Below are 22891 nucleotides of genomic sequence, written 5' to 3'. Positions count from 1 at the left end.
TCATCCTTGGACTATAGTTTATTTGTAAATTGTATATTGCTACATGTCACAAGACAAATGCAAATCTTAAGAGTATCTTAGAACCTGTTTGAAAATCGTACATAAATCTTATTGGCCTTTTTACGCCTTTATTTTTCTACACGAGTGAAGCTAAGTAGCCTACGACTTGTTTACTTCCTACAAATGTGATCAGCCTAGTATACAGAACAGATTTGTCGATCAGTGTGAAAAGAAAAGCCATCATGTGCTCTCAAAAAGTTGAGAGTCCGTTACTGGAGGGCCACCCTTCTCACCCTCTGAGTTTCCACCCTCCCACTTCAGGCCAGGGGCGCACAACTTAACTTTCACTCGAGACGAGTAGAGAGACGGTGTCTTGGAGCATGCCTGCTAACCCTTCAATTCCATGCAGATAGCCTACTTCCTGTAGGCACCAATTCCAACCCGAAAGAGAGAGAACAAAATTGGAAGGCAGACTCACACTGTTCTAAATACGGCGTTCTGAGAAGCACTAAATTGGTTGCAACGCAAGCCTCGTCGTCTACAATTTGTAATCCCAGTAATTCCGTGTGAGCTGGGAGGCAGTTTTGTGCAAAAGGAGAAAAGCGCTTTGGGGCTCAAGTCGAGCCGTGCGTAAAACACTGAAAATCCATGGTACGGAGGAAATACAATTGACTCTTATCATCGTTTCTGTGTGTGCATGAAAGTTATATCAGAAATCAACAGTCGAGTTTGGAATCGACCGTGCTGATATTCCAGTGGTTTCATGTATTGGAAAAATGAGATTCTGGTCCCTCTGTCAGAGGGGAACCAGTTTCTATCCGAAGGAATTCCCCCAAAACAGGTATTGTTGTGAAAACGACTATAGCTTCCTAAACCAGGTTAATGTTAAATCAAGCTTTTAGAAGCACAGCCTTAAGTTTATGTCAGTTGTATTCTTAAAGACATTGTGCACAAAACAATTTTGTGACAAGACTGTTACTACATTGAGGCCTGTTGTTCGTTCATTGTGTGTCTACATCTTAGTCTTTTGTTAAAACACTGCCTATTGTCACCCCTTTACTTTCTTATCTACAACTGTTTTTTTCTGTCTTGAAGTGATGTCATAAGAATCACTGGCTGTGTACAAAGATCAGCTGCGCGTCGTGGAGAGTCGCTTAAGCTGAATAGTGTGATTTGCAGTCCACCCTCTTCACAAGCCAATTCGCCCGAGAATAATTAGATTTTAATTACTGCCATTAAAAATCAAATTTGCAATTCTTTGGGTGGCCCGTTGCCTTTTCTGATTGACAGTTGAAATTGACACTCCGGGTCCCTCTTATAGAGAGCATTTCAAGCTATTTGTAATTGCAGGTAGTTTTTTCATTCCAGTCCCTCGGATTGCGAGGAAAATACGATTACTTTAAGAGGCATGGGTTAAGTGCAGAGAAAAATCAATCCAAATTGAAATAGCTTCATTAAAACGTGAATCTTTTGTCACAGGGTACCCAAATACACAGTTAGAATCTGGATTTATTGTTTGACTGCTTTATATAGCTGGCACACTGCTATGTCTGACGGGTTTATCTGGAGATGGCACGCCGAGAGCTGACGAAGACTTGCCGCTGAATCTTGTCTTGTAGGTGATTTTACCCGATTCTCAGAACACACCGGGTGCTTCGCGCTGTGTGGACACCGAGCACGAACTAATGGTGAGTCAGTTATGTCCTGAGTATGATGGCCTGTGTTTTTGGTATTAAATGAACATGTATTATCAACCGGCATTGGCTTGAGAGAATGGTCGAGGATTTCTTTGACATCCTCTATCCCCAAAACCTGTCATATTTGGCCACACAGAATGCAGGATAACTTTGTCAATATCGATCATAGAATTTTCATTAATTTGATCTGTCTTGAAAGCAAACATACAATACACGTTAATTATATTTATGATGTTTTGACTATGAACAAGTTATTCTATACACTATTTTGTTGTCTCTTGTGCAAGTCTCACTCCGACGGAGAATCCCACCGATCCATAATGGAAAGGGAGGACACACGCTCCTCACCAAGCCCCCCGTCAACCCCGTCCATCTGCTCACCCACGTCCACCGTTTCGTCCGTGCCTTCCACTGGGAAGAACGTGTGCGCAAGCTGCGGTTTGGAGATACTGGACAGATATCTTCTCAAGGTGGGTGTGCGCGTGAGTTAATGAAACAGGCTGTTGCCTCCACACATCTAGGCTGTACCCTATAAAGAATTGTGGATAATCGAACAAATAGGCTTTGTGGAAAATTAAGGCTATATTAAATATTAAGCTTTACGTTTAACATTTAATATGTTGTTTAATTTCTAAATGTGTTCAATTAGACCATCACAATTTAATAGGCCTATATATAGGCCTTTAAATAGCCTTCTCAATATTTTGCCTAATATTTTGAAATATAGGCTACGTTTAAAATTCTCTCGCATGGCTAGTCCCCCCATTCACATCACCACGACAGGAGAAAGGTCTAGAAGCATGCTGTAAACAAGGATCCGCAGTTCCCGGGTCTTTGACTGTTGTACTGTCTTTCAACTTCAAGAACTACGCCCAAGCCTACATGCAGTCGCGTGCTTCCAAGCAAAACACACTGCTCAGTCACATCTGGGTGTGTTTGGCAGGAAGAGCGTCTTTCAGGCGCGAGGAGGCTGATAGCTTCTTCCATTCCTTTTATGTTGACAGGGGGCATATGTGCGGCTAATACTTATACGAAAATATCAAATAGGCCTAACCCTAAATTCTGAGTACTTAAACTTGAATGTTGTTAGTTTGATAAATCAACCTCTAATGATAAACTGTTGTTTTTATTGACATAACCTGCCCTTTCACGATGGAAACTTTTCGTCATCGTGAATATAGCCTAGGCTACAACATATTTAGATAGCATATAAATAAACCAGTTTTTCTATAAAATATATTAGAACAAATTATGTTAATTTCTTAATTATGATGTAAAAAAATATTTAAGACCTTCTCTGCAATTTCACATGAAGCTGTAAGCGTCTGCTAAATTAATAGGCTAAATGTAAATGTGATGTAGGATAAATAAGCACGTAGGGCCTAAATATGTTCTCTTTATGGTGTTCTATTTCCAAAGATAAACATAGTTTCCAACCGTTGTCAAATTAAAGGCATATATTAAACTCAATCTGAATTAGAATTGTGCATGAAAATGTAGGCTAACAGAAGGCTAATATTAAAGCATATAATAATTTTACTCAAATGTCCATGCCAATGTCTTGGACCAACTGGTTTAAATATTGCTAGAATGTTTAATGACAAAAATATTTTCATATTATAGTTAAATTGACAACAGTACCTATAAATGTTTGTATCTTGTTAAACATAGCCTATAAAAAAGCCTATAAATTAGGCCTTGTCCTCTTATAATTGTTATAAACATGATGTTGATGATGATGCTTATTATTATTTATTATTAGTGTTTTGTTTCCAAAATACTTGACAGAACTGGCGGTGTTTTGCAGGTGAATAATTTGATCTGGCATTTGCGGTGTCTGGAGTGTTCTGTGTGCAGGACGTCGTTGCGGCAGCATAACAGCTGCTACATCAAAAACAAAGAGATCTTCTGTAAAATGGATTATTTCAGGTAGGGTAAGTTTTTTACTTTGTTTTCAAAATATCACTCAGGGTTGCTGCCAAACGAAAACATGCATATGTTATTGTGTGTGTGTGTGTGCATGGTTAACTTGCGGGTTAGGCCTATCTCATTCCCCTAATGATACTTTGCGTTTTCAAAGTCTGTAACAAAATAGTGGTGTCCAGGGTCTGCCGTTAAAATTGGATTTATTCATTGTTATGGCTACATAACAGAAACCATAGGCGTAGTATTTTTGGAAGGAGGAAACACATTCACCGAAAGGGTGATGGCCGAATATGCTTTAATGGATCTTATTAAACGGGTTCATCTTAAAGCGTTCGTAGCCTATATAATATTTAAAGTGTAGCCTAATAAACGGCTCTATTTGATAAGTTACACGGTAATAAACGGTAGTCTATTTTATACAGCCTACCAGAAATTAGGGCTGCATCGCTAACAGTCAGTGTGCAGTGAGTTGAATCAGATACCTTTTCCTTTACAAGGGTAGACTACAGGCTGTAGGACTCTGATTGCAGAGCACTCAACCGTCTCAAATACACCCTCTCAATCGGCCAAGTCTCAGTCTCGTCCTCCGTTTCATCCCAGTCAATGTGAAGTGACTGCGCTCTCTTTTAACTCGATTCTGTGTTTTAGTAGCGCTGCGCGGAAAGGTTTGTTCTATGTGTTTGGCAAATAATCTGAAGTGATGCTTCAAGCGAATGATCAGTCAAAGCCGGCCTCCACACACGAGCACGTGGTTGCCAAAGAGAAACTATTGAAACCGTTAAATCAACACTCATGCCTGGGCTTGCAGGCAGTTAACAGCTCAAACTCAAGAGCTCCAAATAGGCCTCGTTGGATTATGTTTTACCTGTGAGAATTTCACTGACAACTGGCTACCTTTTTCCTCATAAAATCTGTTAATCTGTTGACATCAAAGACAGGCTGTCAAAAATGCAAGCTAATTAATGGTCACCAGTACCAATATTCATAGACTGGTCAAAATATGAAATAAATAGCCCTTTTCATCATTAATCCCAATACATATTACGAAATAACCTCATACAATACAATTCCAAGTGACTCTGACAGGAAAGGTAATTTAAAAACAGCAGCAGTATTTATAAAAATAGTCCTAGAGAGTTTGTCAATGTTTCAGACAATAAAGATTTCATGGCTCAACGTTGGATTGTTCTGTCTTTGGTGATTTTATGGTGACATTAGGATGAGTATTGATTAACTGTTCCTATTTTCTTTCTTGCTAAGTATACTCCCGTTGATTGTTCTAGTTTTACTCATGTATTTTCCTACTTTAAGCATGTTCCTTGTATGTACAGATGGGCAGGTAGCCAGGGGGATTGTGGGCCAAACAGACTCACAGACAAAAAAAGAGACAGATTGACAGACAGATATTCAGACAGGCAGGCAGGCAGGCAGGCAGGCAGGCAGGCAGGCAGGAAGGATTCAGGTAAGCAGGCAGGCGGGCAGAAACACAGGCAGGCAGGCAGGCAGGCAGGTAGGCAGGCTTACAGGCAGGCTGGCAGGGTTACAGGCAGGTAGTCAGGAAGACTAACTGGCCAACCAACCAAGAGACAGGCAGATAGGCTGTAGAGATGAAGAAGGAAGGACAGAGTGGTGAGAGGGTGAAATCTTCTCATCATTCTGAAAAAAATAACATCACTGTCTAATGCAGGGGCATAGGTTTCACTGGTGTTTGAGGGATTGCAACCTAATTCCCAGCCACCGGTCTGAGGTTTATAATCTCTAGCAGTTGGCCCCAGGCCTGTAGAGCTCTATAGCACATTGGCCAGTGGCTGGTCAGGGTGTTGTAATGAAAGTGTTTCTTGTCAAACTCCATACTTTCACCTCTCACTCAGTCAATCATTCACCTGCACACACACACACGCACGCACGCACGCACGCACAAGGATCTTATGTGTTCAGTAACCCTGGCGTTTTAACAGACACTGGCACTTTGGTTGTCAGGTTCTATGCCCTGGTTCTATGCCCTGGTGCACCCTGGGAAACCTGCTGATGTGAGAGCCGCCTCTCTGCACCCAAAGACTCTCTGTTTATTTACCCCTGTCCAGCTGTCAGTCATTACCCTCGTTTCTTCCATGAGATGGAGGTCTCTGTGTGTACTCTGCCACGCAATAATACTGCTGTACGTGACCCGTTGCAGTTCAAGCACAGTCCTCTAATTTACCCTCAAACCCCAAATATCTTTATTCCCTCTAGTGGGAGGGGTAATTATAAGTCTTTGAAACAGAAGAATTTGCATGATTCAGAGCCATATTCATACTCGGGTGGAAATAAGTAGCGTTGGTAGCTAAGCCCTCCTGTTGTTCTGGTTCAGATTGTCAAGTCCGATTCTGCAAAGCTCATCTCCTTTAAATAGCCTACAGTGGATTTCAGATGATGCGAGTGGTAGAACTATTAGCAGAGAACTCTCTTTTCTGGTAGATCCTCCACCACTGATAGAATGTCTTCCTCTGGTAGGTGGAAACATCTCTGGTAGAACTGCCTAATAAAGAACCTTGTACTCTTTCCTCTGGTAGAACCCTCTTTTGGTAGAACCCCCTCCTCATCTTGCCAGTCTCTCATCTGACTGGGACTGACAGCTGCCTTAATGGGGCATAATAGCAGGAAATCAGAGTGGGTTTACTCTGTGTGTGGGGGGGTTGTGTGTGTGGGGGGGGGGGGGGGAGTGGGGGGGATGTGTGGTGGTGATGGGGTGGTTGAGACCCAGGACAGAGTAGACGATGTACCTAAACCCTGTCAGCCCCCACATGTCAGGCCCCCTGCATGCCCTGAGCCACAGCCCACACAGGAAGTTACAAAGACCCGCTAATCAGGGCTACCCTGGGATGCTGACACGGTAACCTGAGTGGACCTACGTCCATACATGGTGCGTGTGTGTACGTGTATATGTGTGTGTGTGTGTGTGTATGTGTGTGTATGTGTCAGAGCGAGCAAGGGTAAGGGTATCCAACCCTCCTCATCAACCAAACAGCCCGCCAGGCAGGCCCTGATGAGGTCTCCGTGGCAACTGAGACGAGTGTGACTTGCCATGTGTGAGTGGAACCAGACCTAGAGAGGGAGAGAGAAAGAGAGAGAGGGAGAGAGAGGGACCGAGATAAAGGCAAAGATAAGGTTGGAACCTTATCCTGAAACGGGATGGATTAAAAAAAGGCGGAAAGGGAGGAATGATGCAGAAGAAGGAGAGGTGAGAAGATGGTATGGACTGAGAAATAAGAGAGGGGCGTCCCTCCCCATCCTTCACACAAACCACAATCTAAAATCCAGCTCTCTCGGGTCAGATCTATCCGAGATTAATATAATCTCACACCATCTCAACATGAATCCCTAAAACATGTTTTGGCTCACCTGCTGTTAAGCAGCAGGTGAGCCAGACATGGGAGGAGAGCGCTGGAGAAATACTTGGTGGGAAGTGGATAATAGGGGCTAGTGTGATTGACATGAACCCAAAACAAACAGCAGGTTTTCGGTACAAAGATACAGACGAAATAATGACATACAAAATACTTGTAGCAAAAAAAGGATGCTCTGTCTCTTGTCTGTGTTCTGTCAGAGAGCACTGGGATGACAGGCTGTCATGCTAGATTAGGTTTACGTTCCACAACGTTTCTCTCTTAATCTCAGAGGACAGCAAACTTACATATTATATTTGCCAGTTCAACAGTGAGACATACTGTCTGACAAACAGTACAGTACTAGAGGAAGATCTATATGACTGCTCATTTCATGATAAAGGATGGGTCCTTTCTCCTTTGCTTAAACAGTGGAGTTGTTGAAACCGAGGTCTTTCCTAAAAAACAAGCTGTAAAACAATATAAATGTTCTCTTATCCGACCTTCATGATTTAGGGTGTAAAATGTAGATCGCAGCTGGAATCATGTATGTATTGTGTGTGTGTGTGTATGTGTGTGTGAGACTGTGTGTGTTTGTATAGCACAGCATGAGAGTTTTGTTTACAGAGAGCGCAGGTCGGTCTCAGCCAGGATGGCCTCTCGTTGGCCTGTCACGTCCTAGCCTACGGACTCCCAGACCGTGTCTCTGGACCCAGGCACAAGAGAGCGCCGAGCCATGGCGTCATCCTGGAAAAGGGAGAAAGGGAATGGCGAGAGGAAGAGAGAGGGAGAAAGAGGGAGGGAGGGAGGGCAAGAGAGGGTGGGTTGGGGGAGTAAGAAAGAGGATGAGAGAAACAGAAAGACAGAGCGAGGGAGAGAAAGTGAGGCAGAGGGGAGACAAAAAGGGAGGAGGGAAAGAGAGGATTGCCTGCCAAAAAAGTCTACTAACTCTGCTATTATGAGTCCCCCCCATCCCCCTATTCCCTCATCCCTTCTCCTTTCCCCTTCTCCCCTTCTCCTTCGCCCCTCATCTCTTGGCTGTGCACTGCTGTTTGTGACAGTGTGTTTATATGATCTCTCTGGTTCTTGGAGGCAGCAAGCCAGGACCTCCTCCTCCAGGCAGCCTAGCAGGCCCATCTGCAGCCCATTACTACTGCCATGTTGGCCCCTGGCCCCTGCTACCTTGAGTGGGTCACCCCTCATGTCTGAGCCGGGACAGACAGACAGTGACCGGTTCATACATAATGATGATGATGGCTTTTTGATGGCTGTTTGGAAATAATATGTCCCATTACAGTAAGCAAGTATGGATCCAGACAGACACAGAGCATCACAGATAACCCACAACATCTGCCACATTGATCTTATGTGTATGTGCTATGTGTTGAGTTCTTAATGTCCGTGATATTGGTGTGAAACCTAAAATTGGTTAAATGTTATTCATGTTAACTCATGACTTTAAAAACATTAACTTTGGCTAAAGTGAGTATACCTCACGGGTAATGCCAGTCATTCCATGAACCTGATACGGTTTGGAATCGATTCACTCTCTCCAGTTAGTGTTAAACACTGCTGTATGGACAGGCTGAAGGGAGCTCAGCTTGAATGAACAGAAGTGCACGAGTGGAGCAAGGGAAAGAATACACCTCCATACCTCTCCCTCTCTCTCTTGACCCCTCTTTCTCCTCTCTCTCTCTCTCTCTCTCTCTCTCTCTCTCTCTCTCTCTCTCTCTCTCTCTCTCTCTCTCTCTCTCTCCCTCTCGATTTCTGTCCCTCTATTTCTCTCTCCAAACGCCCTCTTTCCCTGTCTGCATCGCTCTCTCTCTTTCTCTCACTCCCCCCGCCTTCTCTGTCTCTTCCCTGCTCCATCTGTCCCTCTTGTACCCCTCCCTCTCTCACTCTGCAGTCAGGTGGTTTGGGTTTACGCTGTCAACTGGACTCACTGTTGCTATCGGTTCCAGCGGAAGGCGAGGAAAGAGTGATGTCAGTTTTTCTTCTCTCGTGGCGCGTGGAAGCCTCTCCTCCCCACAGGGGAGTGTGTCAGGCCTTCACGCAGCAGCAGGGGAGGGGGCAGGTGCAGGTCTGTTTGCGCTCAGAGCTCGGCCTGCAGCCTGAGTTCCATCCTCGCAGACGCGGGGCTTGACTCCTGGTTGGGACATGTTGAGTTCCTCGCTGGTTTCTCTCTCTCTCTCTCTCTCTCTCTCTCTCTCTCTCTCTCTCTGGAGTGAACCTGCTTCATCCTCCACAGTATAAAAGGCGTGAATTGTTTCAGCATTTAAAGGATTGGCTCATTCATTACGAAATTTACAAGGTTGTTTGAGCACTTCAATGGAAAGTCAAAATATTCTCAGAGCTGGTAGCGTTAAACCTCCATCATACACCTTTTTGCAGAGTGTAGTAATGTTGCTGTTGTACTTATATTGTATACTCTGCAGAGATAGTTGAAATCCTTTGTGTATTCATTGGTGAGGTTTGGCTGAAATGTTAGATGACTGTTGTTGGCTGTTCTGTATTTTAAACAGCAAACCCCAACTTCAACTTTTTATCACTTCCTTTTCTCCTGTTTCCCCCTTTTCCATCCCTCCTCCCTCTCTTTCTCCAATATCTTCTTGCCTCTCTACCCTCTGTCTCTCTTTCTATGTCCTTTTCCCTTCACCCCCCCCTTCTCTCTCTCTCTCTCTCTCTCTCTCTCTCTCTCTCTCTCTCTCTCTCTCTCTCTCTCTCTCTCTCTCTCTCTCTCTCTCTCTCTCTCTCTCTCTCTCTCTCTCACAGTAGGTTTGGTACAAAGTGTGCTCGCTGTGGACGCCAGATTTATGCCAGTGACTGGGTCCGCCGAGCCCGGGGCAACGCCTACCACTTGGCCTGCTTTGCCTGCTTCTCCTGCAAACGCCAGCTGTCCACGGGGGAAGAGTTCGGCCTGGTGGAAGAGAAGGTGCTCTGCAGGATCCACTATGACACCATGGTGGAGAATCTCAAACGAGCCGCAGAGAGCGGTGAGTCCACCAGCCGTCGGTCACCCGAGACGACGCACGATGAAATGAATCGGTCCCCAGTTGGCTGTTGGATTGTGGTTTTGTAAAGGAGGCGATGGGAGGATGTCAGTGACAGCCATACTTGAATTCACTCTGACACTCTTTCCCTTTTCTTTCACTTGTCTTTCTCCTCCTTCTCCTCCTTCTCCTCCTACTCCTCCTTCTCCTCCTTCTCCTCCTTCTCCTCCTTCTCCTCCCTCTCCACCTTCTCCTCCTTCTCCTCCTTCTCCTCCTCTTGCTTCTCCTCCTTGTCCTCGTCCTCTGTTGAGCAGGGAGTGGGATCACCCTGGAGGGGGCTGTGCCTTCAGAACAAGACAGCCAGCCCAAACCTGCCAAGAGGGCTCGTACCTCCTTCACGGCAGAGCAGCTACAGGTGTGTGTGTATGTGTGTGTGTTTATGTGTTTGACAGGAGGTAGAATGACTAGAGATATGACATTCCCGCAGCTCAACATAACTGTGACTATTCTACATCAAGCATGTGAGAAGGCCACACCTGGTGTGCTTGCCTGTCTAGCTGGAACTTTGACACCTGCGCTCGTTACAGATCATGCAGGCCCAGTTTGCCCAGGACAACAACCCTGATGCCCAGACACTGCAGAAGCTGGCCGACATGACGGGGCTGAGCAGGAGGGTCATACAGGTCAGCGGCCATCATGCTAACAATTCTAGCCATTCTACTATACAATACAAATTCACGTGGAACTGTATGGGTGTCGAAGGTAAATAATGAAACCGTGTACAACGTGTTAAATGGAGCAAGTCCAATTGATCTCTGTGCTGCTGTTCTCTCTGCTTATGGATGAATGAAAAGATATCAACGTGACGACATGGCAACATTGCACTTTTATAGGTGTGGTTTCAAAACTGCAGAGCAAGACACAAAAAGCATACCCCCCAGCATAGCGGGCCCCCTCAGGGACACCCCCAGTCCCGGATGCCTCCCTCCCTCCCAGACGACCTGCATTACTCTCCCTTTGGCAGTCCTGAGAGGGCCCGCATGGTAGCCCTACACGGTTACTTAGACAGTGAGTGTTCTCTTTCTCTCTGTCCTTCACTAGAGACCGCTCTGCTCTCGATCCCTCACACACAACCTCTCTCTCCATCTCTTGCCTGTACACTCAATTTGTCACATGCTTTGAAATCTTTGCTTTTTTTTGAGGAGGAGACCAATACAACATTGAAAATAGGAAATATATGTGTTTACGTGGTCAGACTGTGTCTAAGTGAGTGTGTTTGTGTCTCTCCAGGCCACCCCTTCTCCATGCTCACCACACAGAGTCTCCCTCACCAGGCCATGTCGATGCCCCAGCTTCCTCTGAGCCGCTAGCTGCGCCGCTACCCCTGACCCCTGACCTCCGACCTTCCAACACACACCTCCTCCCCCTAACGCAACCCCTCTCCAGCCCCCTCTGCTCCCACCACCGGGGAGCAAACCTGACTTAACAAGGAGAGGAGACACACCCTACTTCTGAACCCTAACCTCTATGGAGAGAGACAAAAAGGAAAAGAGAAAGAGACAGGCCACGAGAGATAAAAATACTGTATCAACAAGCCTTTTCTATGGACAGAAGAATCTCACCTGCAACCAGTCTGTCTGCCATGGATGCCTGTCCCTTTAGGGACGCCTGACGCCTTGGCGTCCGACAGCCCTGGCCTCTGAACACCTTAACCAAGACCAGGAGCTCTCTCTGTTGGACTCTATTACTCCGTCCTCACCCTGGTCCATCATCTCCCTTGGAGGGAGATGGGGCCCAGCCAGCAGGATTACAACTGTGAGTTTGTCTGCAGATCAGAGATGAGGACAGGATGAGAAAGAGGCTGCAGATGTGAGATGTGTTTTGGGAGCATGGAGGTAAGACCCTGCCTCATTTCTCTCTATGAAATATAAACCACAGAAGGAACTTAAAACACAACTCTGATAGGATGTCCATTATGAAGAATATGACTACAGAACACACAGAGCTCACAGCAAAAACATTACGATCACTGAATACTAAATAAGAATAGATTGTGTGCCTTTTTTATTATTGGTCTGGATTATCAAATCAAAATACATTCGTTTTAATTGGATAGTGAATTAATTTTCTAGCTGCAAGCTAATATAACATGCACATTGCCAGCAGGTACAAATTTAATTAAGTTTGTAATTTAAAAATACTTTTTTCATTTTGGAAATGTCCAAATAATTCTGTATGGATTTTAGTGGAATTTCTGCTCGTCAAATGGACTTTGTTGTAATTATACAATATATATCCAAAAGATTTTTTTGTGCAATTTATTAATACCCTTCATAAGTAGTACCCACATTAATAGCACAGTTGTAAACTTAAACGTGCTATAAACATTTAACACTGAAACGTGCTATACAAAATTATTTTTTAAAATTTTGTGTTAATTAACACATTAACACAAAATTAACACACATCGTTTTTTAATGATGGATATCATTGTGGACAGTAAATTAAATATGCTTCAGCCCTTTCTGAATTATCACACAACTAGGCTTGTAGATTCCTTAAGAAGAACACATTGAAGAATGAAAGAAATTAGACAAGAAAGCGAGGGAGGGAAGATGGAAGTGTGTGTCCACATGGAAAATCAGCAATCTTCCTCCTTCAGTTACAGAAAGAGAAATGCAGACAGTTACATGTCATATTTACATGTAAAACCTTGCTTATTTTTTAAAACAGGTGGATTGTCGATAATTTATGATTTGGGTCTGTGCAGGATGATCTTAGTTTGTGTTTTTTGTCTGTAAGCTTGTCCAGTCAGTGTGCTTCACTTATAGGGGAGGAAGGGGTACACACAACGGACAGGGGATGTAAATAGATGTGTGTGTGTGTGTGTGTGGCCAGTCTGACAGAGTGTGTATGTGTGTATGTGGTGTCTTGGCTGTCCAGTGAGGACTATGATCCTGTGTTTACAAGAGGAGATCAGACCTCCATCATGTTCCTATATTTATTATTACTGAGACAATAGCCTGTAAGCACTTTTTTGTTCTCTGAAATTGTCTTATTGTTTTATTAAAAACGTAAACATGGAAAACAAAAGTTTATTTGATTGACTGTACATCATAAATGTTTTGTGTACTCAATGCAATAAAATAAACTTTAAAATGTGACCTTTGCACTTTTGTTATATCATTTTTTTTTGACAAATATGAAATATGCATTTTTGACACTAATAATCTGTTTTGGTGTTGAGGGACACACTAGAAATACAAATGAGCAATTATAGATAACAGATTTATTGGGAATTCCAAATAGTTGAATATTTGTGTGGTGTGCATGTGCACGAGAAAGAGTTAGAGTAATGTGTGTGTAGGCAGTTGTTGGTGTGTGTGTGAGAGCATGTGTGTGTCTCTATGTGTGAGTGTGTGTGTACCCGATGTGGGGCAGGAAGCAATCACAGGCCAATGGTGAGGCCGGCAGGCTCTTCACGGGTCATCGTGTGCAGTAATGACTCCAGCACTAATTCCACCACCATCGCAGACAGGAAGTCACTGTCAGACAGCATCATGGGATTGATCCTCATACAGGATCTGGAGTTCTAAAGATGAGGGGTCCCTTTCCCAAACAAACACACAAGCCTGTCTCAGTGGATTTATGAATACATTCCACTGAGAAACACACAGAAAACAGACAAAGAAAATCAGAGATATCTGAGATAAAGAACAAGCTATGTCACTTCATAGTGAAAATGCTTTTCCAGTTTGAGTTGTTGGTGGATGTTTCTCATGGACCAGACTGAGCTGATCACTATAGGATGTTGATTGGACCTGCTGAGTATAGGCCTCTACTATTGGGCAGACATTGGAAGGAACAATGTGACATTGATTACATTGAAATGCAGCAGGAGCGCTTTAGAGTCATGCTGAGAAGGAAGTGTTGTGAACAAGCATTAAGTAAAACATTCGTTGATATTTTAAATTCTTGAGCTGATTTAAATGACTAATTTCACTCAAATAACGTTACTTATTTTATAATAATTAGTCTACTGATAAGCTAAGTGTATGCTGTGCTATTTCAATCATAAACTTGGTCCTGGACTTCTGAACTTGAACAAGAGCCGTCAGTGAAAAGAAATTATGTTTCATTTAAGGTTTGCAACGTTTCGCTCCATTCTGCCGTTCGGCTCCCAGGGTCACAGTTAGCGATTAGTTATCCGGTGGGCCTAAATGTCCAACAATCTCGTCCCAGCTCTTCCGACAGGTGCGCACAATCCACTCGTGCTCGTCGTCATCTGGTGAAACATAATTTATATTAATTTTGCATATTCCATATACAGATATTAAATCATTAATTCAAATCCCCGGATTGTCCAGTGATTGGTAGCCGATACATGTTTCGTTCGTAGGGCGTGGGCGAAAATAAATGTAGCCCTAATCTGTTAAGACTGTAGGCTATAGCTTGCAGTTAAGCCTAATAGTCTAACAAAAAAAGAAAAAAGAAACATCTTTAATAAAGAAAGCAGAATAGCCCCTGGATAGTCTTTACAATTCCGTCCTAGGAGATTTGCTTTTGAAACTGACACATTCAAGTGCCATTCAGTCTCGGGGAAAATGTGTCAAATCAAGATAATAATTAGGAAAATAACTTCTCAGTGCCACTTCAACCACCAATAAATCACAAGGCAAAAATTGTAGTCAATTTTAAAACGATGACTCGACTGCCAAAACAGCGGATAAAATAGTATTTGTCATAGTTAAAACTAAAACGAGTCGCTAATTGCGGTGCAAAGAGGTAGCCGCTCTGCTGGGAGAGAATCGCAGCGCGCGCAGCTGCACACACTTGAGCGCTCACCCCCAGGAACACGGCGCGCGGGTTCCATTGTTGGGAACAGGTCTCGAGCGTTCCTCTGATTGTCCGTAATTGCTTGCGATAGCCCTAACAGCCACTCCAGTTGCCTCTCCTCACTCTACCTGGCTCAAGCATTCGGCAATTGAAATCACAGACCATGCAGTCCGCATAGGCTATAGCCCATAGTAGTACTACAGGCCTCTGCGGCAGCTGCAAACGGAACAATTTCCACCCTTTGTGGCATTCGTTTCCTCCCCTTTCGCAAAACAAGGCCACTTCCCTCGAGAAGGACATTTCTTCACTATTTTAAACTAATTAATACCTATGCTACCGCGGTCGCGTGGTCAGGGTCGAACCGCAATTAGTTTCCCCCCAAGCGCGCGTGGGCTTATGGTAATGAGATGGCCTAGAATTCACACATTTTCATATTTTCTGTAACATGCCCTTTAGGGGTTGTAATAGTTCTGCTGAGCGTTTAAATTACTGCTAAATTGAGACCTCAATACAATTCTGTTTGAGGGCACGTGCAGGTGGCCCTGGCTAGGTGCAATCTAATAAATTGTAATTTTGCGTTTAGAATGTATGACGCACAGTTCTGAGTGGCACTTACATTTTCTTATTTGTGGTTTTAACAATACAGATGTAATGTAAAAAAATGAAAACAAAGAATAACCGATTTAGAAAATATTAGACTTAGATAAGCTATTTAAATTGTTAAAGAAACAATTTTATGTCAGTGGCCATGTTGAATGTGAACAAACATTCGACAGGCTATAATGAGTTATTAAAATGACTCCTTTAGGCTCATTAGACTTCTTATTTCGTTTTCATTTAAATAAATCCTGCAAATAAAATAACAATCAGTCTATAATACTATTCATAGACTGAATAAAATCTAACCATACAATCAATAACATTTCAGTCTCTCTATACAGTCTTACAGAGTTACCGTTGTACTGTAGGCTGGAGTGTGTGGCGGGAAGCGATAATGGCACCTAGTTAAAACATGTTTATCTTAATCCTTAAAATACACTCGAAGGGAAAAGTATTTCCTTCCAACACAGAAACAATCGCGTTAATGAGGAGTGAGATCACATTGGCCGTTATAATGCCGAGTTACCATATCAATAACTAACATTAAACACGTCGTTTGGTTCTGGGTGATTAATTTGTAAATATGTTAATAATCTTAAAGGATTTGGACAAGAGTAAGAGATGTCTACATGAAAAGACCGGGGGGTGTTGTTCTAAACAGACTAACTCGCTGATTGTATCTGCAGTGAAACGGCTCAGTCAGCCATCCATTTGAGTGGCAGTGTGGCGGTAGTCCGTCTGTTTTCTTTGGCATGGTGGCTTGTTTTGGATGGGAACTTTTAGCCAGTTTTTCAAAGGAGCAGTTATTCCAGTGGCAGGAAAGTGCAACAAACAATATGGCAACAGGCAGCTGAGCTCTGCTCGTTCCCATGGCAAAGGAGAGAAACTGAGAATAAAACGAAGAAAAGTCTGAGGACTTCTTCAAATGTGGATGATAGGGTTAGAGATGTCCAACAGCTCCGTCTTCTACTACAAAATTGACAGTGGCATTTTAAAGTACTTATGTCTAGGTTATAGGGAAGTTCTCGTGTCTGATTTAAAAAGAAACATAACTGTTAAGATTGTCACAAGGTGGGACAACTGACACATCAGCGATCTACATGTGACATTAGCTGGCAGTCAACAGACCAACAATTAGCACAGGTGAAGAGCCACAGCCTTCACACACACACACACACACACACACACACACACACACACACACACACACACACACACACACACTCCTCATCCTGAGAGGGGCTGGGCTGCCTTCAGGTGACCTGTCTGACCCAGACTGCTGTGTGAGGGAGATTCCTCAGGGCTTCCTCCCATCTGCTTTCTGCTTCTCCTCACCCAGGTCTTGGCCCAAAGCCTGGGCATTTCCTGACCCTTCCTGCCCAGCCCCGCAGCAGCTCCCTGGGCCAGCTTCCTGCGTGTCAACCCCCCCCCCCCTCTCTCAGTTCTCCTGTCCCACAGCTGTGAGTGGCGCTCCTTCCTCCATCGTACTCCCTGAAACATCCCTGTGGGGAGAGCGGTTCCTCCCGACCTGCCTGCAGTCTCATCCGGAAGGGAAGCCACCGGCAATAAATTGTGTCTTCACACCCATTTGGACAAATGTACCTTCACCTCTCAAAGATTAAAATAAATCCATACAGGATACGGAGCATTCTCCACACACATATACGCACAAAGGCAGACTTCTGCATTCTTTAAAAACACAGATGGATTTTAAATACGGCTGATGCTGGGCATGAGGGGGACTTTACGACAGACACACCAACACACACTGACACACATTTTCTGTCTCTGACACAGATCAGTTGAATATGCTACACACCTCATAAAAACAGCACCACATCTCTCTCTGCTAACGTTCACGACACCTGCTAAGGAAGTGCATCTCTGTTCACACAAATGAGACATGAAGTCATGCTTGGGTCAACACTGTGATTCATTACATGTTACTAAATTCTATTCTTCTACATGAACTTTAACATTTTTACCACAGTATATCCTTGTCCGGGCGGAAGTAAATAATGTAAACTACACCGCTTGCCAATGTTCAGACAAACACTCAGGCTTGTGACACAAAGTCTGTGTTTGATTTCTTACATGTGTTGCCACCCCTCCCAGGAGATAACACGTGTTTGCTTCTTCCTGAGACATGACATCACGGACGGTTGTCTATAACAATACCCCTTCTTTCCTCCTTGTCCTTCTCATCCACCTCTTCCTCATCCTTCCCCTCCTCCTTCCCATCCACAGAGAGCGATGACAATTAAACCCACAACCCGTTCTAATCCATGACATTGTCTGGTGATGCAAAACCAGGAAAAACTGGCAGAAAAATAGGAATTCCAATCTGGAAATCTGACAAACCGCATTCCCTTCAAATCAAAGATCCCACATTAGGCACTCGGTGGGTGGAAAAATGTGTTTTGGATTTGCTTTTGAAAACAAAGCTAAAATGACTGCAGTATAGAAGCACGTCTGTTTGAGCGGACCTCAGATGAGTCATCACTACAAGATAGCATCAGTTTGTCCATATCTGAATTATCTTGTTGGATTAGATAATATGAATGATCAGGGTGGCACTAATTTTGTTAACACATGTCTACAATATGTCTAGATAATACTTACTAGTAAAATTCTCTTTGGCTTTAAGTATAAACATGGAAGAATTGGGAAATGAAAAAACGTTTAACCTATAAATACACCCAGTTCGGAGGCTGGGTGCTGGCCCTCACCTGTGTTTCTCAGAAAGTTCCCGTGGTAGTCGATGATGACCCTGGTGTCCGGGTGGTAGAACCCGTCACCACAGTCATAGCAGCCCTCTGGGACGACCCGCGGAGGGTCCAGGTCAGTTAGCTGAGACTCACCTGCAGGGAGACAGAGAGCTCATGGACTATCAACACACAACTCCAAGGACTACATATATGAAAAACTACAATGACAAAACAAGATTGTATTAAATTAGTTTTTTGGACCAGACTGAGCACCGCTAATTTGTCAAAATGTTAACTAAGTTACATGATCAGGAGGGTTGACTAGCCTTAGCCTACGACTAGTCTGACACTGCATCTCCACATACCAAAAAGATCCAACCACACACAGGGCTACCTGTCACAGGCAGTGTTCCACCTAGTAGGAACCTTTATAGGTCTAATTTGATACTAGAGAGCTTAGAAGTGACCGGAGTCTGACCTGCAGGTTTGAGGCCATTGCACCTCTCAGTGTAGAACTGCCTGTCATAACCGTCACAGAACTCCCAGTCTTTCTCCTGGTACTCCAGACCATCTGAGAAAGTATACTTGCCCTGTGGATCAGAATCAAGCATCAACCACCAATTCCACATTGTTCATGAGCACTTAGGCAACAAACTGAGATGTTCGTATAGGTAACAGTTAGATCACGTGTGTGCAGCTGGAATTTGTTGCCAGCAGATGTTGTAGCAGGAGCACAGGGGAGGTCTGGGCTGGCAGACCATCAGGTAGCCGGAAGCCTGATTAGTCTTGGGCTGGGCTGTTTCTAATAAGCCACAGTCGCAATCATGATAATGATCGAACCAGCTACTATCATGGCATGACATGCATGAAGAAGTGTTTCAGAGCAAATTGACCAAAGATGAATGTCTTGATTGGGATGTTCAGAGAGCATGTGCAGGAGAAGATAGAGGGAAACCTAATAACTGCAACAATGCGAATGATTGCTACAAGGTACCATATGTCATGTGCACTATAACCAATGTGAAACACACAGAAAGTATGCTGAGCACCTGTTTGGATATCCCTTTCTCCCAGGTCCCTTCGTATTTGCTGCCATTATGAAAATAAAGAACACCTTTTCCATGGAACATCCCATCTCTCATCTCTCCAACATATTTGGTTTCAGTGGGGAACACGTACTCTCCTTTTCCCTCCATCCTGGAAAGAAGAGCAAAGCAGACACAGGATGAGCATTGACTAATCTGGAGCAAATGGAACTAAATCTAGCACTACCTACAAGCTCCCCTACAGTAGCAGCATAGCATGCAGTCAGCGACATGACATTTGGAACGACTGTATTATTTCTGAGCGTCTATTTTGCACTTTACCTGCCATTCTTAAATTCTCCTGTGTAACTACTACCTGTGAATTCCATGTGATTTATAAATCAGATTGTGAGCAAGAAATACAGTAGCTAGCCTATGTAACGTAGGCAAAAATTCAGATTCAGAAGGAAAGAAGTTTGGAAACGTTGCCATGGGAACTTGGACGCTTTGCACAGTGACAGAGACAGATATCTTTCTGGATTCATGGAGTGGAGTTTTATTGAAACAAAGAAATTATGCGATCAGTAGGCCTATTTAGTATTTATGAACATTGCACATTATTCAAAACAAGTAGGCTATTTAGAGTCCATATGACTGGCACATCGAGTTTCTCTCCGCGCTTTAGAGTGCGTCATTATTGTGCGCCTCACAAGCGTGAGCAGGCGCAGTAAACTGACCTTCCTTGTGCGGCCTCGTCCTGGATCTAGAAGAGGACCTTGAATGTGTTTTTGGAGCGTAGAGTACGATTCTTTGACTTTGATTCATTCTACAGAGACCGAACTATGCCAAGTTCGGTGGAGATCCCCTCCTTGCAGGAGCTAAATGTGGAGGAGGCAAGTAGAAAGCCAGCAACAAAAGAGAACTTGTCTGAAAATACATGCTAACTTGCTAGCATGTCTACTGTAAGCTGTCTCTTTGTAGAGCAGAAAATTAGCATGTAAACTTACTAGCCAATGAGCTAAGTAATTGCAGACAGTGTATTATGCATTGACATTATGCTAACATAATACACTAACCAGAACAACGTCCCACCTTACGTAACGTTGTATACTACAGTAATTTCGGTGGTTAGTCAAAGCTTATCATAGAACCAGTTAGTTGCTTGTTGTTGTGGACTGATAATATATATGACACGAGTGCCATGTTACTGCATAACAGTTTGCAAATGTTTTTGTTGAATTGGTTATTGCAAACATAATTACTTGACTAGTTGACTGTGCAGAAGATCACTAACATGCTATCAGCTCTTTTGCTACCAGAACTGCAATAGCTACATAATGTAAGCTGGCTTTGTTGTTGTACTGTGTGCTTGGGGACATTTAAGGACAGGGAGATGGAGAAAATAACAATTATACCAATATTATACAGACAGTGATTCAAATGCATAATTGCATATCTCTTAGGACATAGGCTACTTATCTGACTACTAGCTGTTTAATTATTTTCGTTGTTAGTATTGCACTAGGCTATGTAATGTATGTGGTGTTGTGCTTTTGCAGATCAATGTATCGTCTGCAGTTCTAAAGGCAGCCGCCCACCACTATGGCTCCCAGTGCGACAAGCCCAACAAGGAGTTCATGCTGTGTCGCTGGGAAGAGAAGGACCCCCGGAAATGTCTGGAGGAGGGGAGGAAAGTCAACGAGTGTGCACTCAACTTCTTCAGGTAAGCTGCTTAAAACTGTGTAAGCAAAAACTGTTGTTTTATGGTATATACAATGATACAGCAGACGTGGTGAAGTTTCTGGGACAAGGACCGGGGCAAAACTTATTAATATTATTTTAATTTCTTAGACAAGCCTTGCTTGCATTCTGAAAAACTTTTGTTGTTGTTTGTTGTAATGATCTGAGCTGTTAGGTCTTTATGATAATGTGTCTAACCATGCTTGTTTTCTTCAAATAACAAGACCACCAATCACTCGGGTGATATTTTGGTTCACTAGAATAGGTTCACACAGTGATCCTGTGTTTCCTCTCAGTAGGTGCCAGAGGCGGGGGGGGGGGGGGGGGGGGGGGAGACTAGCTAACAAGGAATAGGCTTGCACTTGTCTGTCTGAATGTCTCTCTGAACTTTCTGTCTCAGCCTGCCTGTCTTTGTCAGCCTGTCGTCATGTCTTTCTCTCAACCTGCCTGTCTGTCTCTCAACCTGCCTGTCTGTCTCTCAACCTGCCTGTCTGTCAGACACGGTGTAAAGGAAGGGTTCTGGTTTGTGTCACTGTGAGGCGTGGTGTCTGTGTTTACTGAAGACATGTGGACCGTAACAGCACCTTGGTGCCTCTGAGAGCACTGGGGTCTGTCAGGGCACCAGACCAGACCAGCCAATGCCAGATCAGACCAGGGAGAAAAATACCAGGCTTGACCAGAGCAGACTAGACCAAGCCATACCAGACCAGGAAAGACCAGATCAGAACACACGAGAGCACGATACTGATTGGATGTGGCCCAGGCCCAGTCTCACCAATAATTACTTGACAGCTTCCATAACAGGCACAAATAAACAGTTGAGGTCAGATGTAAACACAGGGCTGCAGAGCATGGTGATGAATTCAATTATTATAATAGAGCAGTTGACTAAACCGGTCATTACACTGGTTGTTTGAGGCTTGTGGGTCCCTAAAAAGTAGCTCAAATAACCTATTACCATACCTCTGGTCGAATGAATTTCTCCATGTTCGATTAAGTCACGGTAAATTTTTAAGTCCAGGTGCAGTTCTAATATAATAAATATTAAAATAAAATGGCGGCCTCCTCCCCCCCCCCATGTGTTCCAGGCAGATCAAGGGCAGCTGTGCCGAGTCCTTCACAGAGTACTGGACCTGCCTTGACTATTCCAACCTGGCCGAGCTGCGTCAATGTCGCCAGAAGCAGCAGGCCTTTGACAGCTGTGCCCTGGACAAGCTGGGCTGGGAGAGACCTAACCTGGGCGACCTGTCTAAGGTGAGGGGGAAGGGGTTGTGGGGAATGAGGTTGAGGTGTTAGAGCTTGAAATATAGTTTCTAAACGGCATTGAAGCTTGAGGTTTGTTTGTGGTCAACCAAGTCTGTTAAGTGGCATTTAGAAAGGCACATTCATTATTGTAGGGAGGCCTTGAGTGTCTGGCCTGCCTGTGGTTGGCTGTACACACTGCAGCTCTGTCCCTACCCCTGCTGAGGTGTAGAGGCTGACTGAGCAACGCCCCTCAAAGCTTGTTGACACAGACATGTTTGCTTGCTCTGCTGTCAGCAAAACATTTCCCCTGCGATGACGCGGAGCATGAAAGCCTGAGAGCTCGCTCCCTGCATCCATGTTAGTCCTCTTCGGAGCCTCCTGCTTGTTCTTCCCCTCTCCCAGGTCACTAAGCTAATTCACGTCCGTGTCCCACCTCCCCTTTCCCAGGTGACAAAGGTGGCGACCTTGCGACCCCTCCCGGAGAACCCGTACCATTCGAAGCCCCGTCCGGAGCCCAACCCCGTTATCGAGGGCCAGCTGAAGCCCTCCAAGCACGGCAGCAAGCTCTTCTTCTGGGACTGGTGAGGGAGGCTCGACGCCCTACTCCAGGGGGTCCTGACCTCTAGACAGGAAGTGAACCTGGACTCACCCGCATATGGCCACATAGCTCTCCTATTCCTATGTAAATGTAACAAATGAACAAAGGCAACTTCATGTTGTGTTATTGTTGTTGTGAAATAAAACAGATTTAATTTATCA

The 22891-nt window shown here is 44.2% G+C and overlaps 3 protein-coding genes across 7 annotated transcripts; 2 read left to right on the top strand and 1 right to left on the bottom strand.

Moving 5' to 3' along the window:
• Nucleotides 1-259: 259 nt before the first annotated feature.
• lhx6a (LIM homeobox 6a) lies at nt 260-13148 on the top strand. Of its 5 annotated transcripts, none has more exons than XR_009932203.1 (9): nt 260-841; nt 1620-1688; nt 1985-2167; nt 3505-3626; nt 9761-9981; nt 10293-10393; nt 10566-10661; nt 10892-11046; nt 11269-13148. XR_009932203.1 is itself a non-coding variant. In XM_062478541.1 (9 exons), the coding sequence occupies exons 1-9, from the start codon at nt 649-651 to the stop codon at nt 11346-11348; spliced, it is 1050 nt and encodes a 349-aa protein (XP_062334525.1). In that variant the 5' UTR covers nt 260-648; the 3' UTR covers nt 11349-13148. The 5 variants fall into 5 exon arrangements, 4 of the variants coding, with proteins under 4 accessions (XP_062334525.1, XP_062334523.1, XP_062334522.1 ...); XM_062478541.1 differs by having other exon boundaries at nt 260-651; nt 10872-11046; XM_062478539.1 differs by having other exon boundaries at nt 9764-9981; nt 10872-11046.
• Nucleotides 13149-13956: 808 nt separating this feature from the next.
• Nucleotides 13957-19662, bottom strand: morn5 (MORN repeat containing 5). The gene is made up of 5 exons (XM_062478517.1): nt 19490-19662; nt 19172-19319; nt 18601-18712; nt 18144-18275; nt 13957-14263 (listed from the first exon to the last, which is right to left on the bottom strand). The coding sequence occupies exons 1-5, from the start codon at nt 19534-19536 to the stop codon at nt 14178-14180; spliced, it is 525 nt and encodes a 174-aa protein (XP_062334501.1). The 5' UTR covers nt 19537-19662; the 3' UTR covers nt 13957-14177.
• A 195-nt stretch (nt 19663-19857) lies between these two features.
• On the top strand, nt 19858-22891 carry ndufa8 (NADH:ubiquinone oxidoreductase subunit A8). Its single transcript, XM_062478518.1, has 4 exons — nt 19858-20040; nt 20707-20870; nt 21976-22141; nt 22580-22891. The coding sequence occupies exons 1-4, from the start codon at nt 19990-19992 to the stop codon at nt 22715-22717; spliced, it is 519 nt and encodes a 172-aa protein (XP_062334502.1). The 5' UTR covers nt 19858-19989; the 3' UTR covers nt 22718-22891.

The sequence above is a fragment of the Osmerus eperlanus genome, chromosome 14 (assembly GCF_963692335.1).
Source record: "Osmerus eperlanus chromosome 14, fOsmEpe2.1, whole genome shotgun sequence".
In the NCBI taxonomy this organism is placed as follows: Eukaryota; Metazoa; Chordata; class Actinopteri; order Osmeriformes; family Osmeridae; genus Osmerus; species Osmerus eperlanus.
Note: the sequence above shows the minus strand (reverse complement) of the source record. Positions and strands in the feature narration are given on the sequence as shown.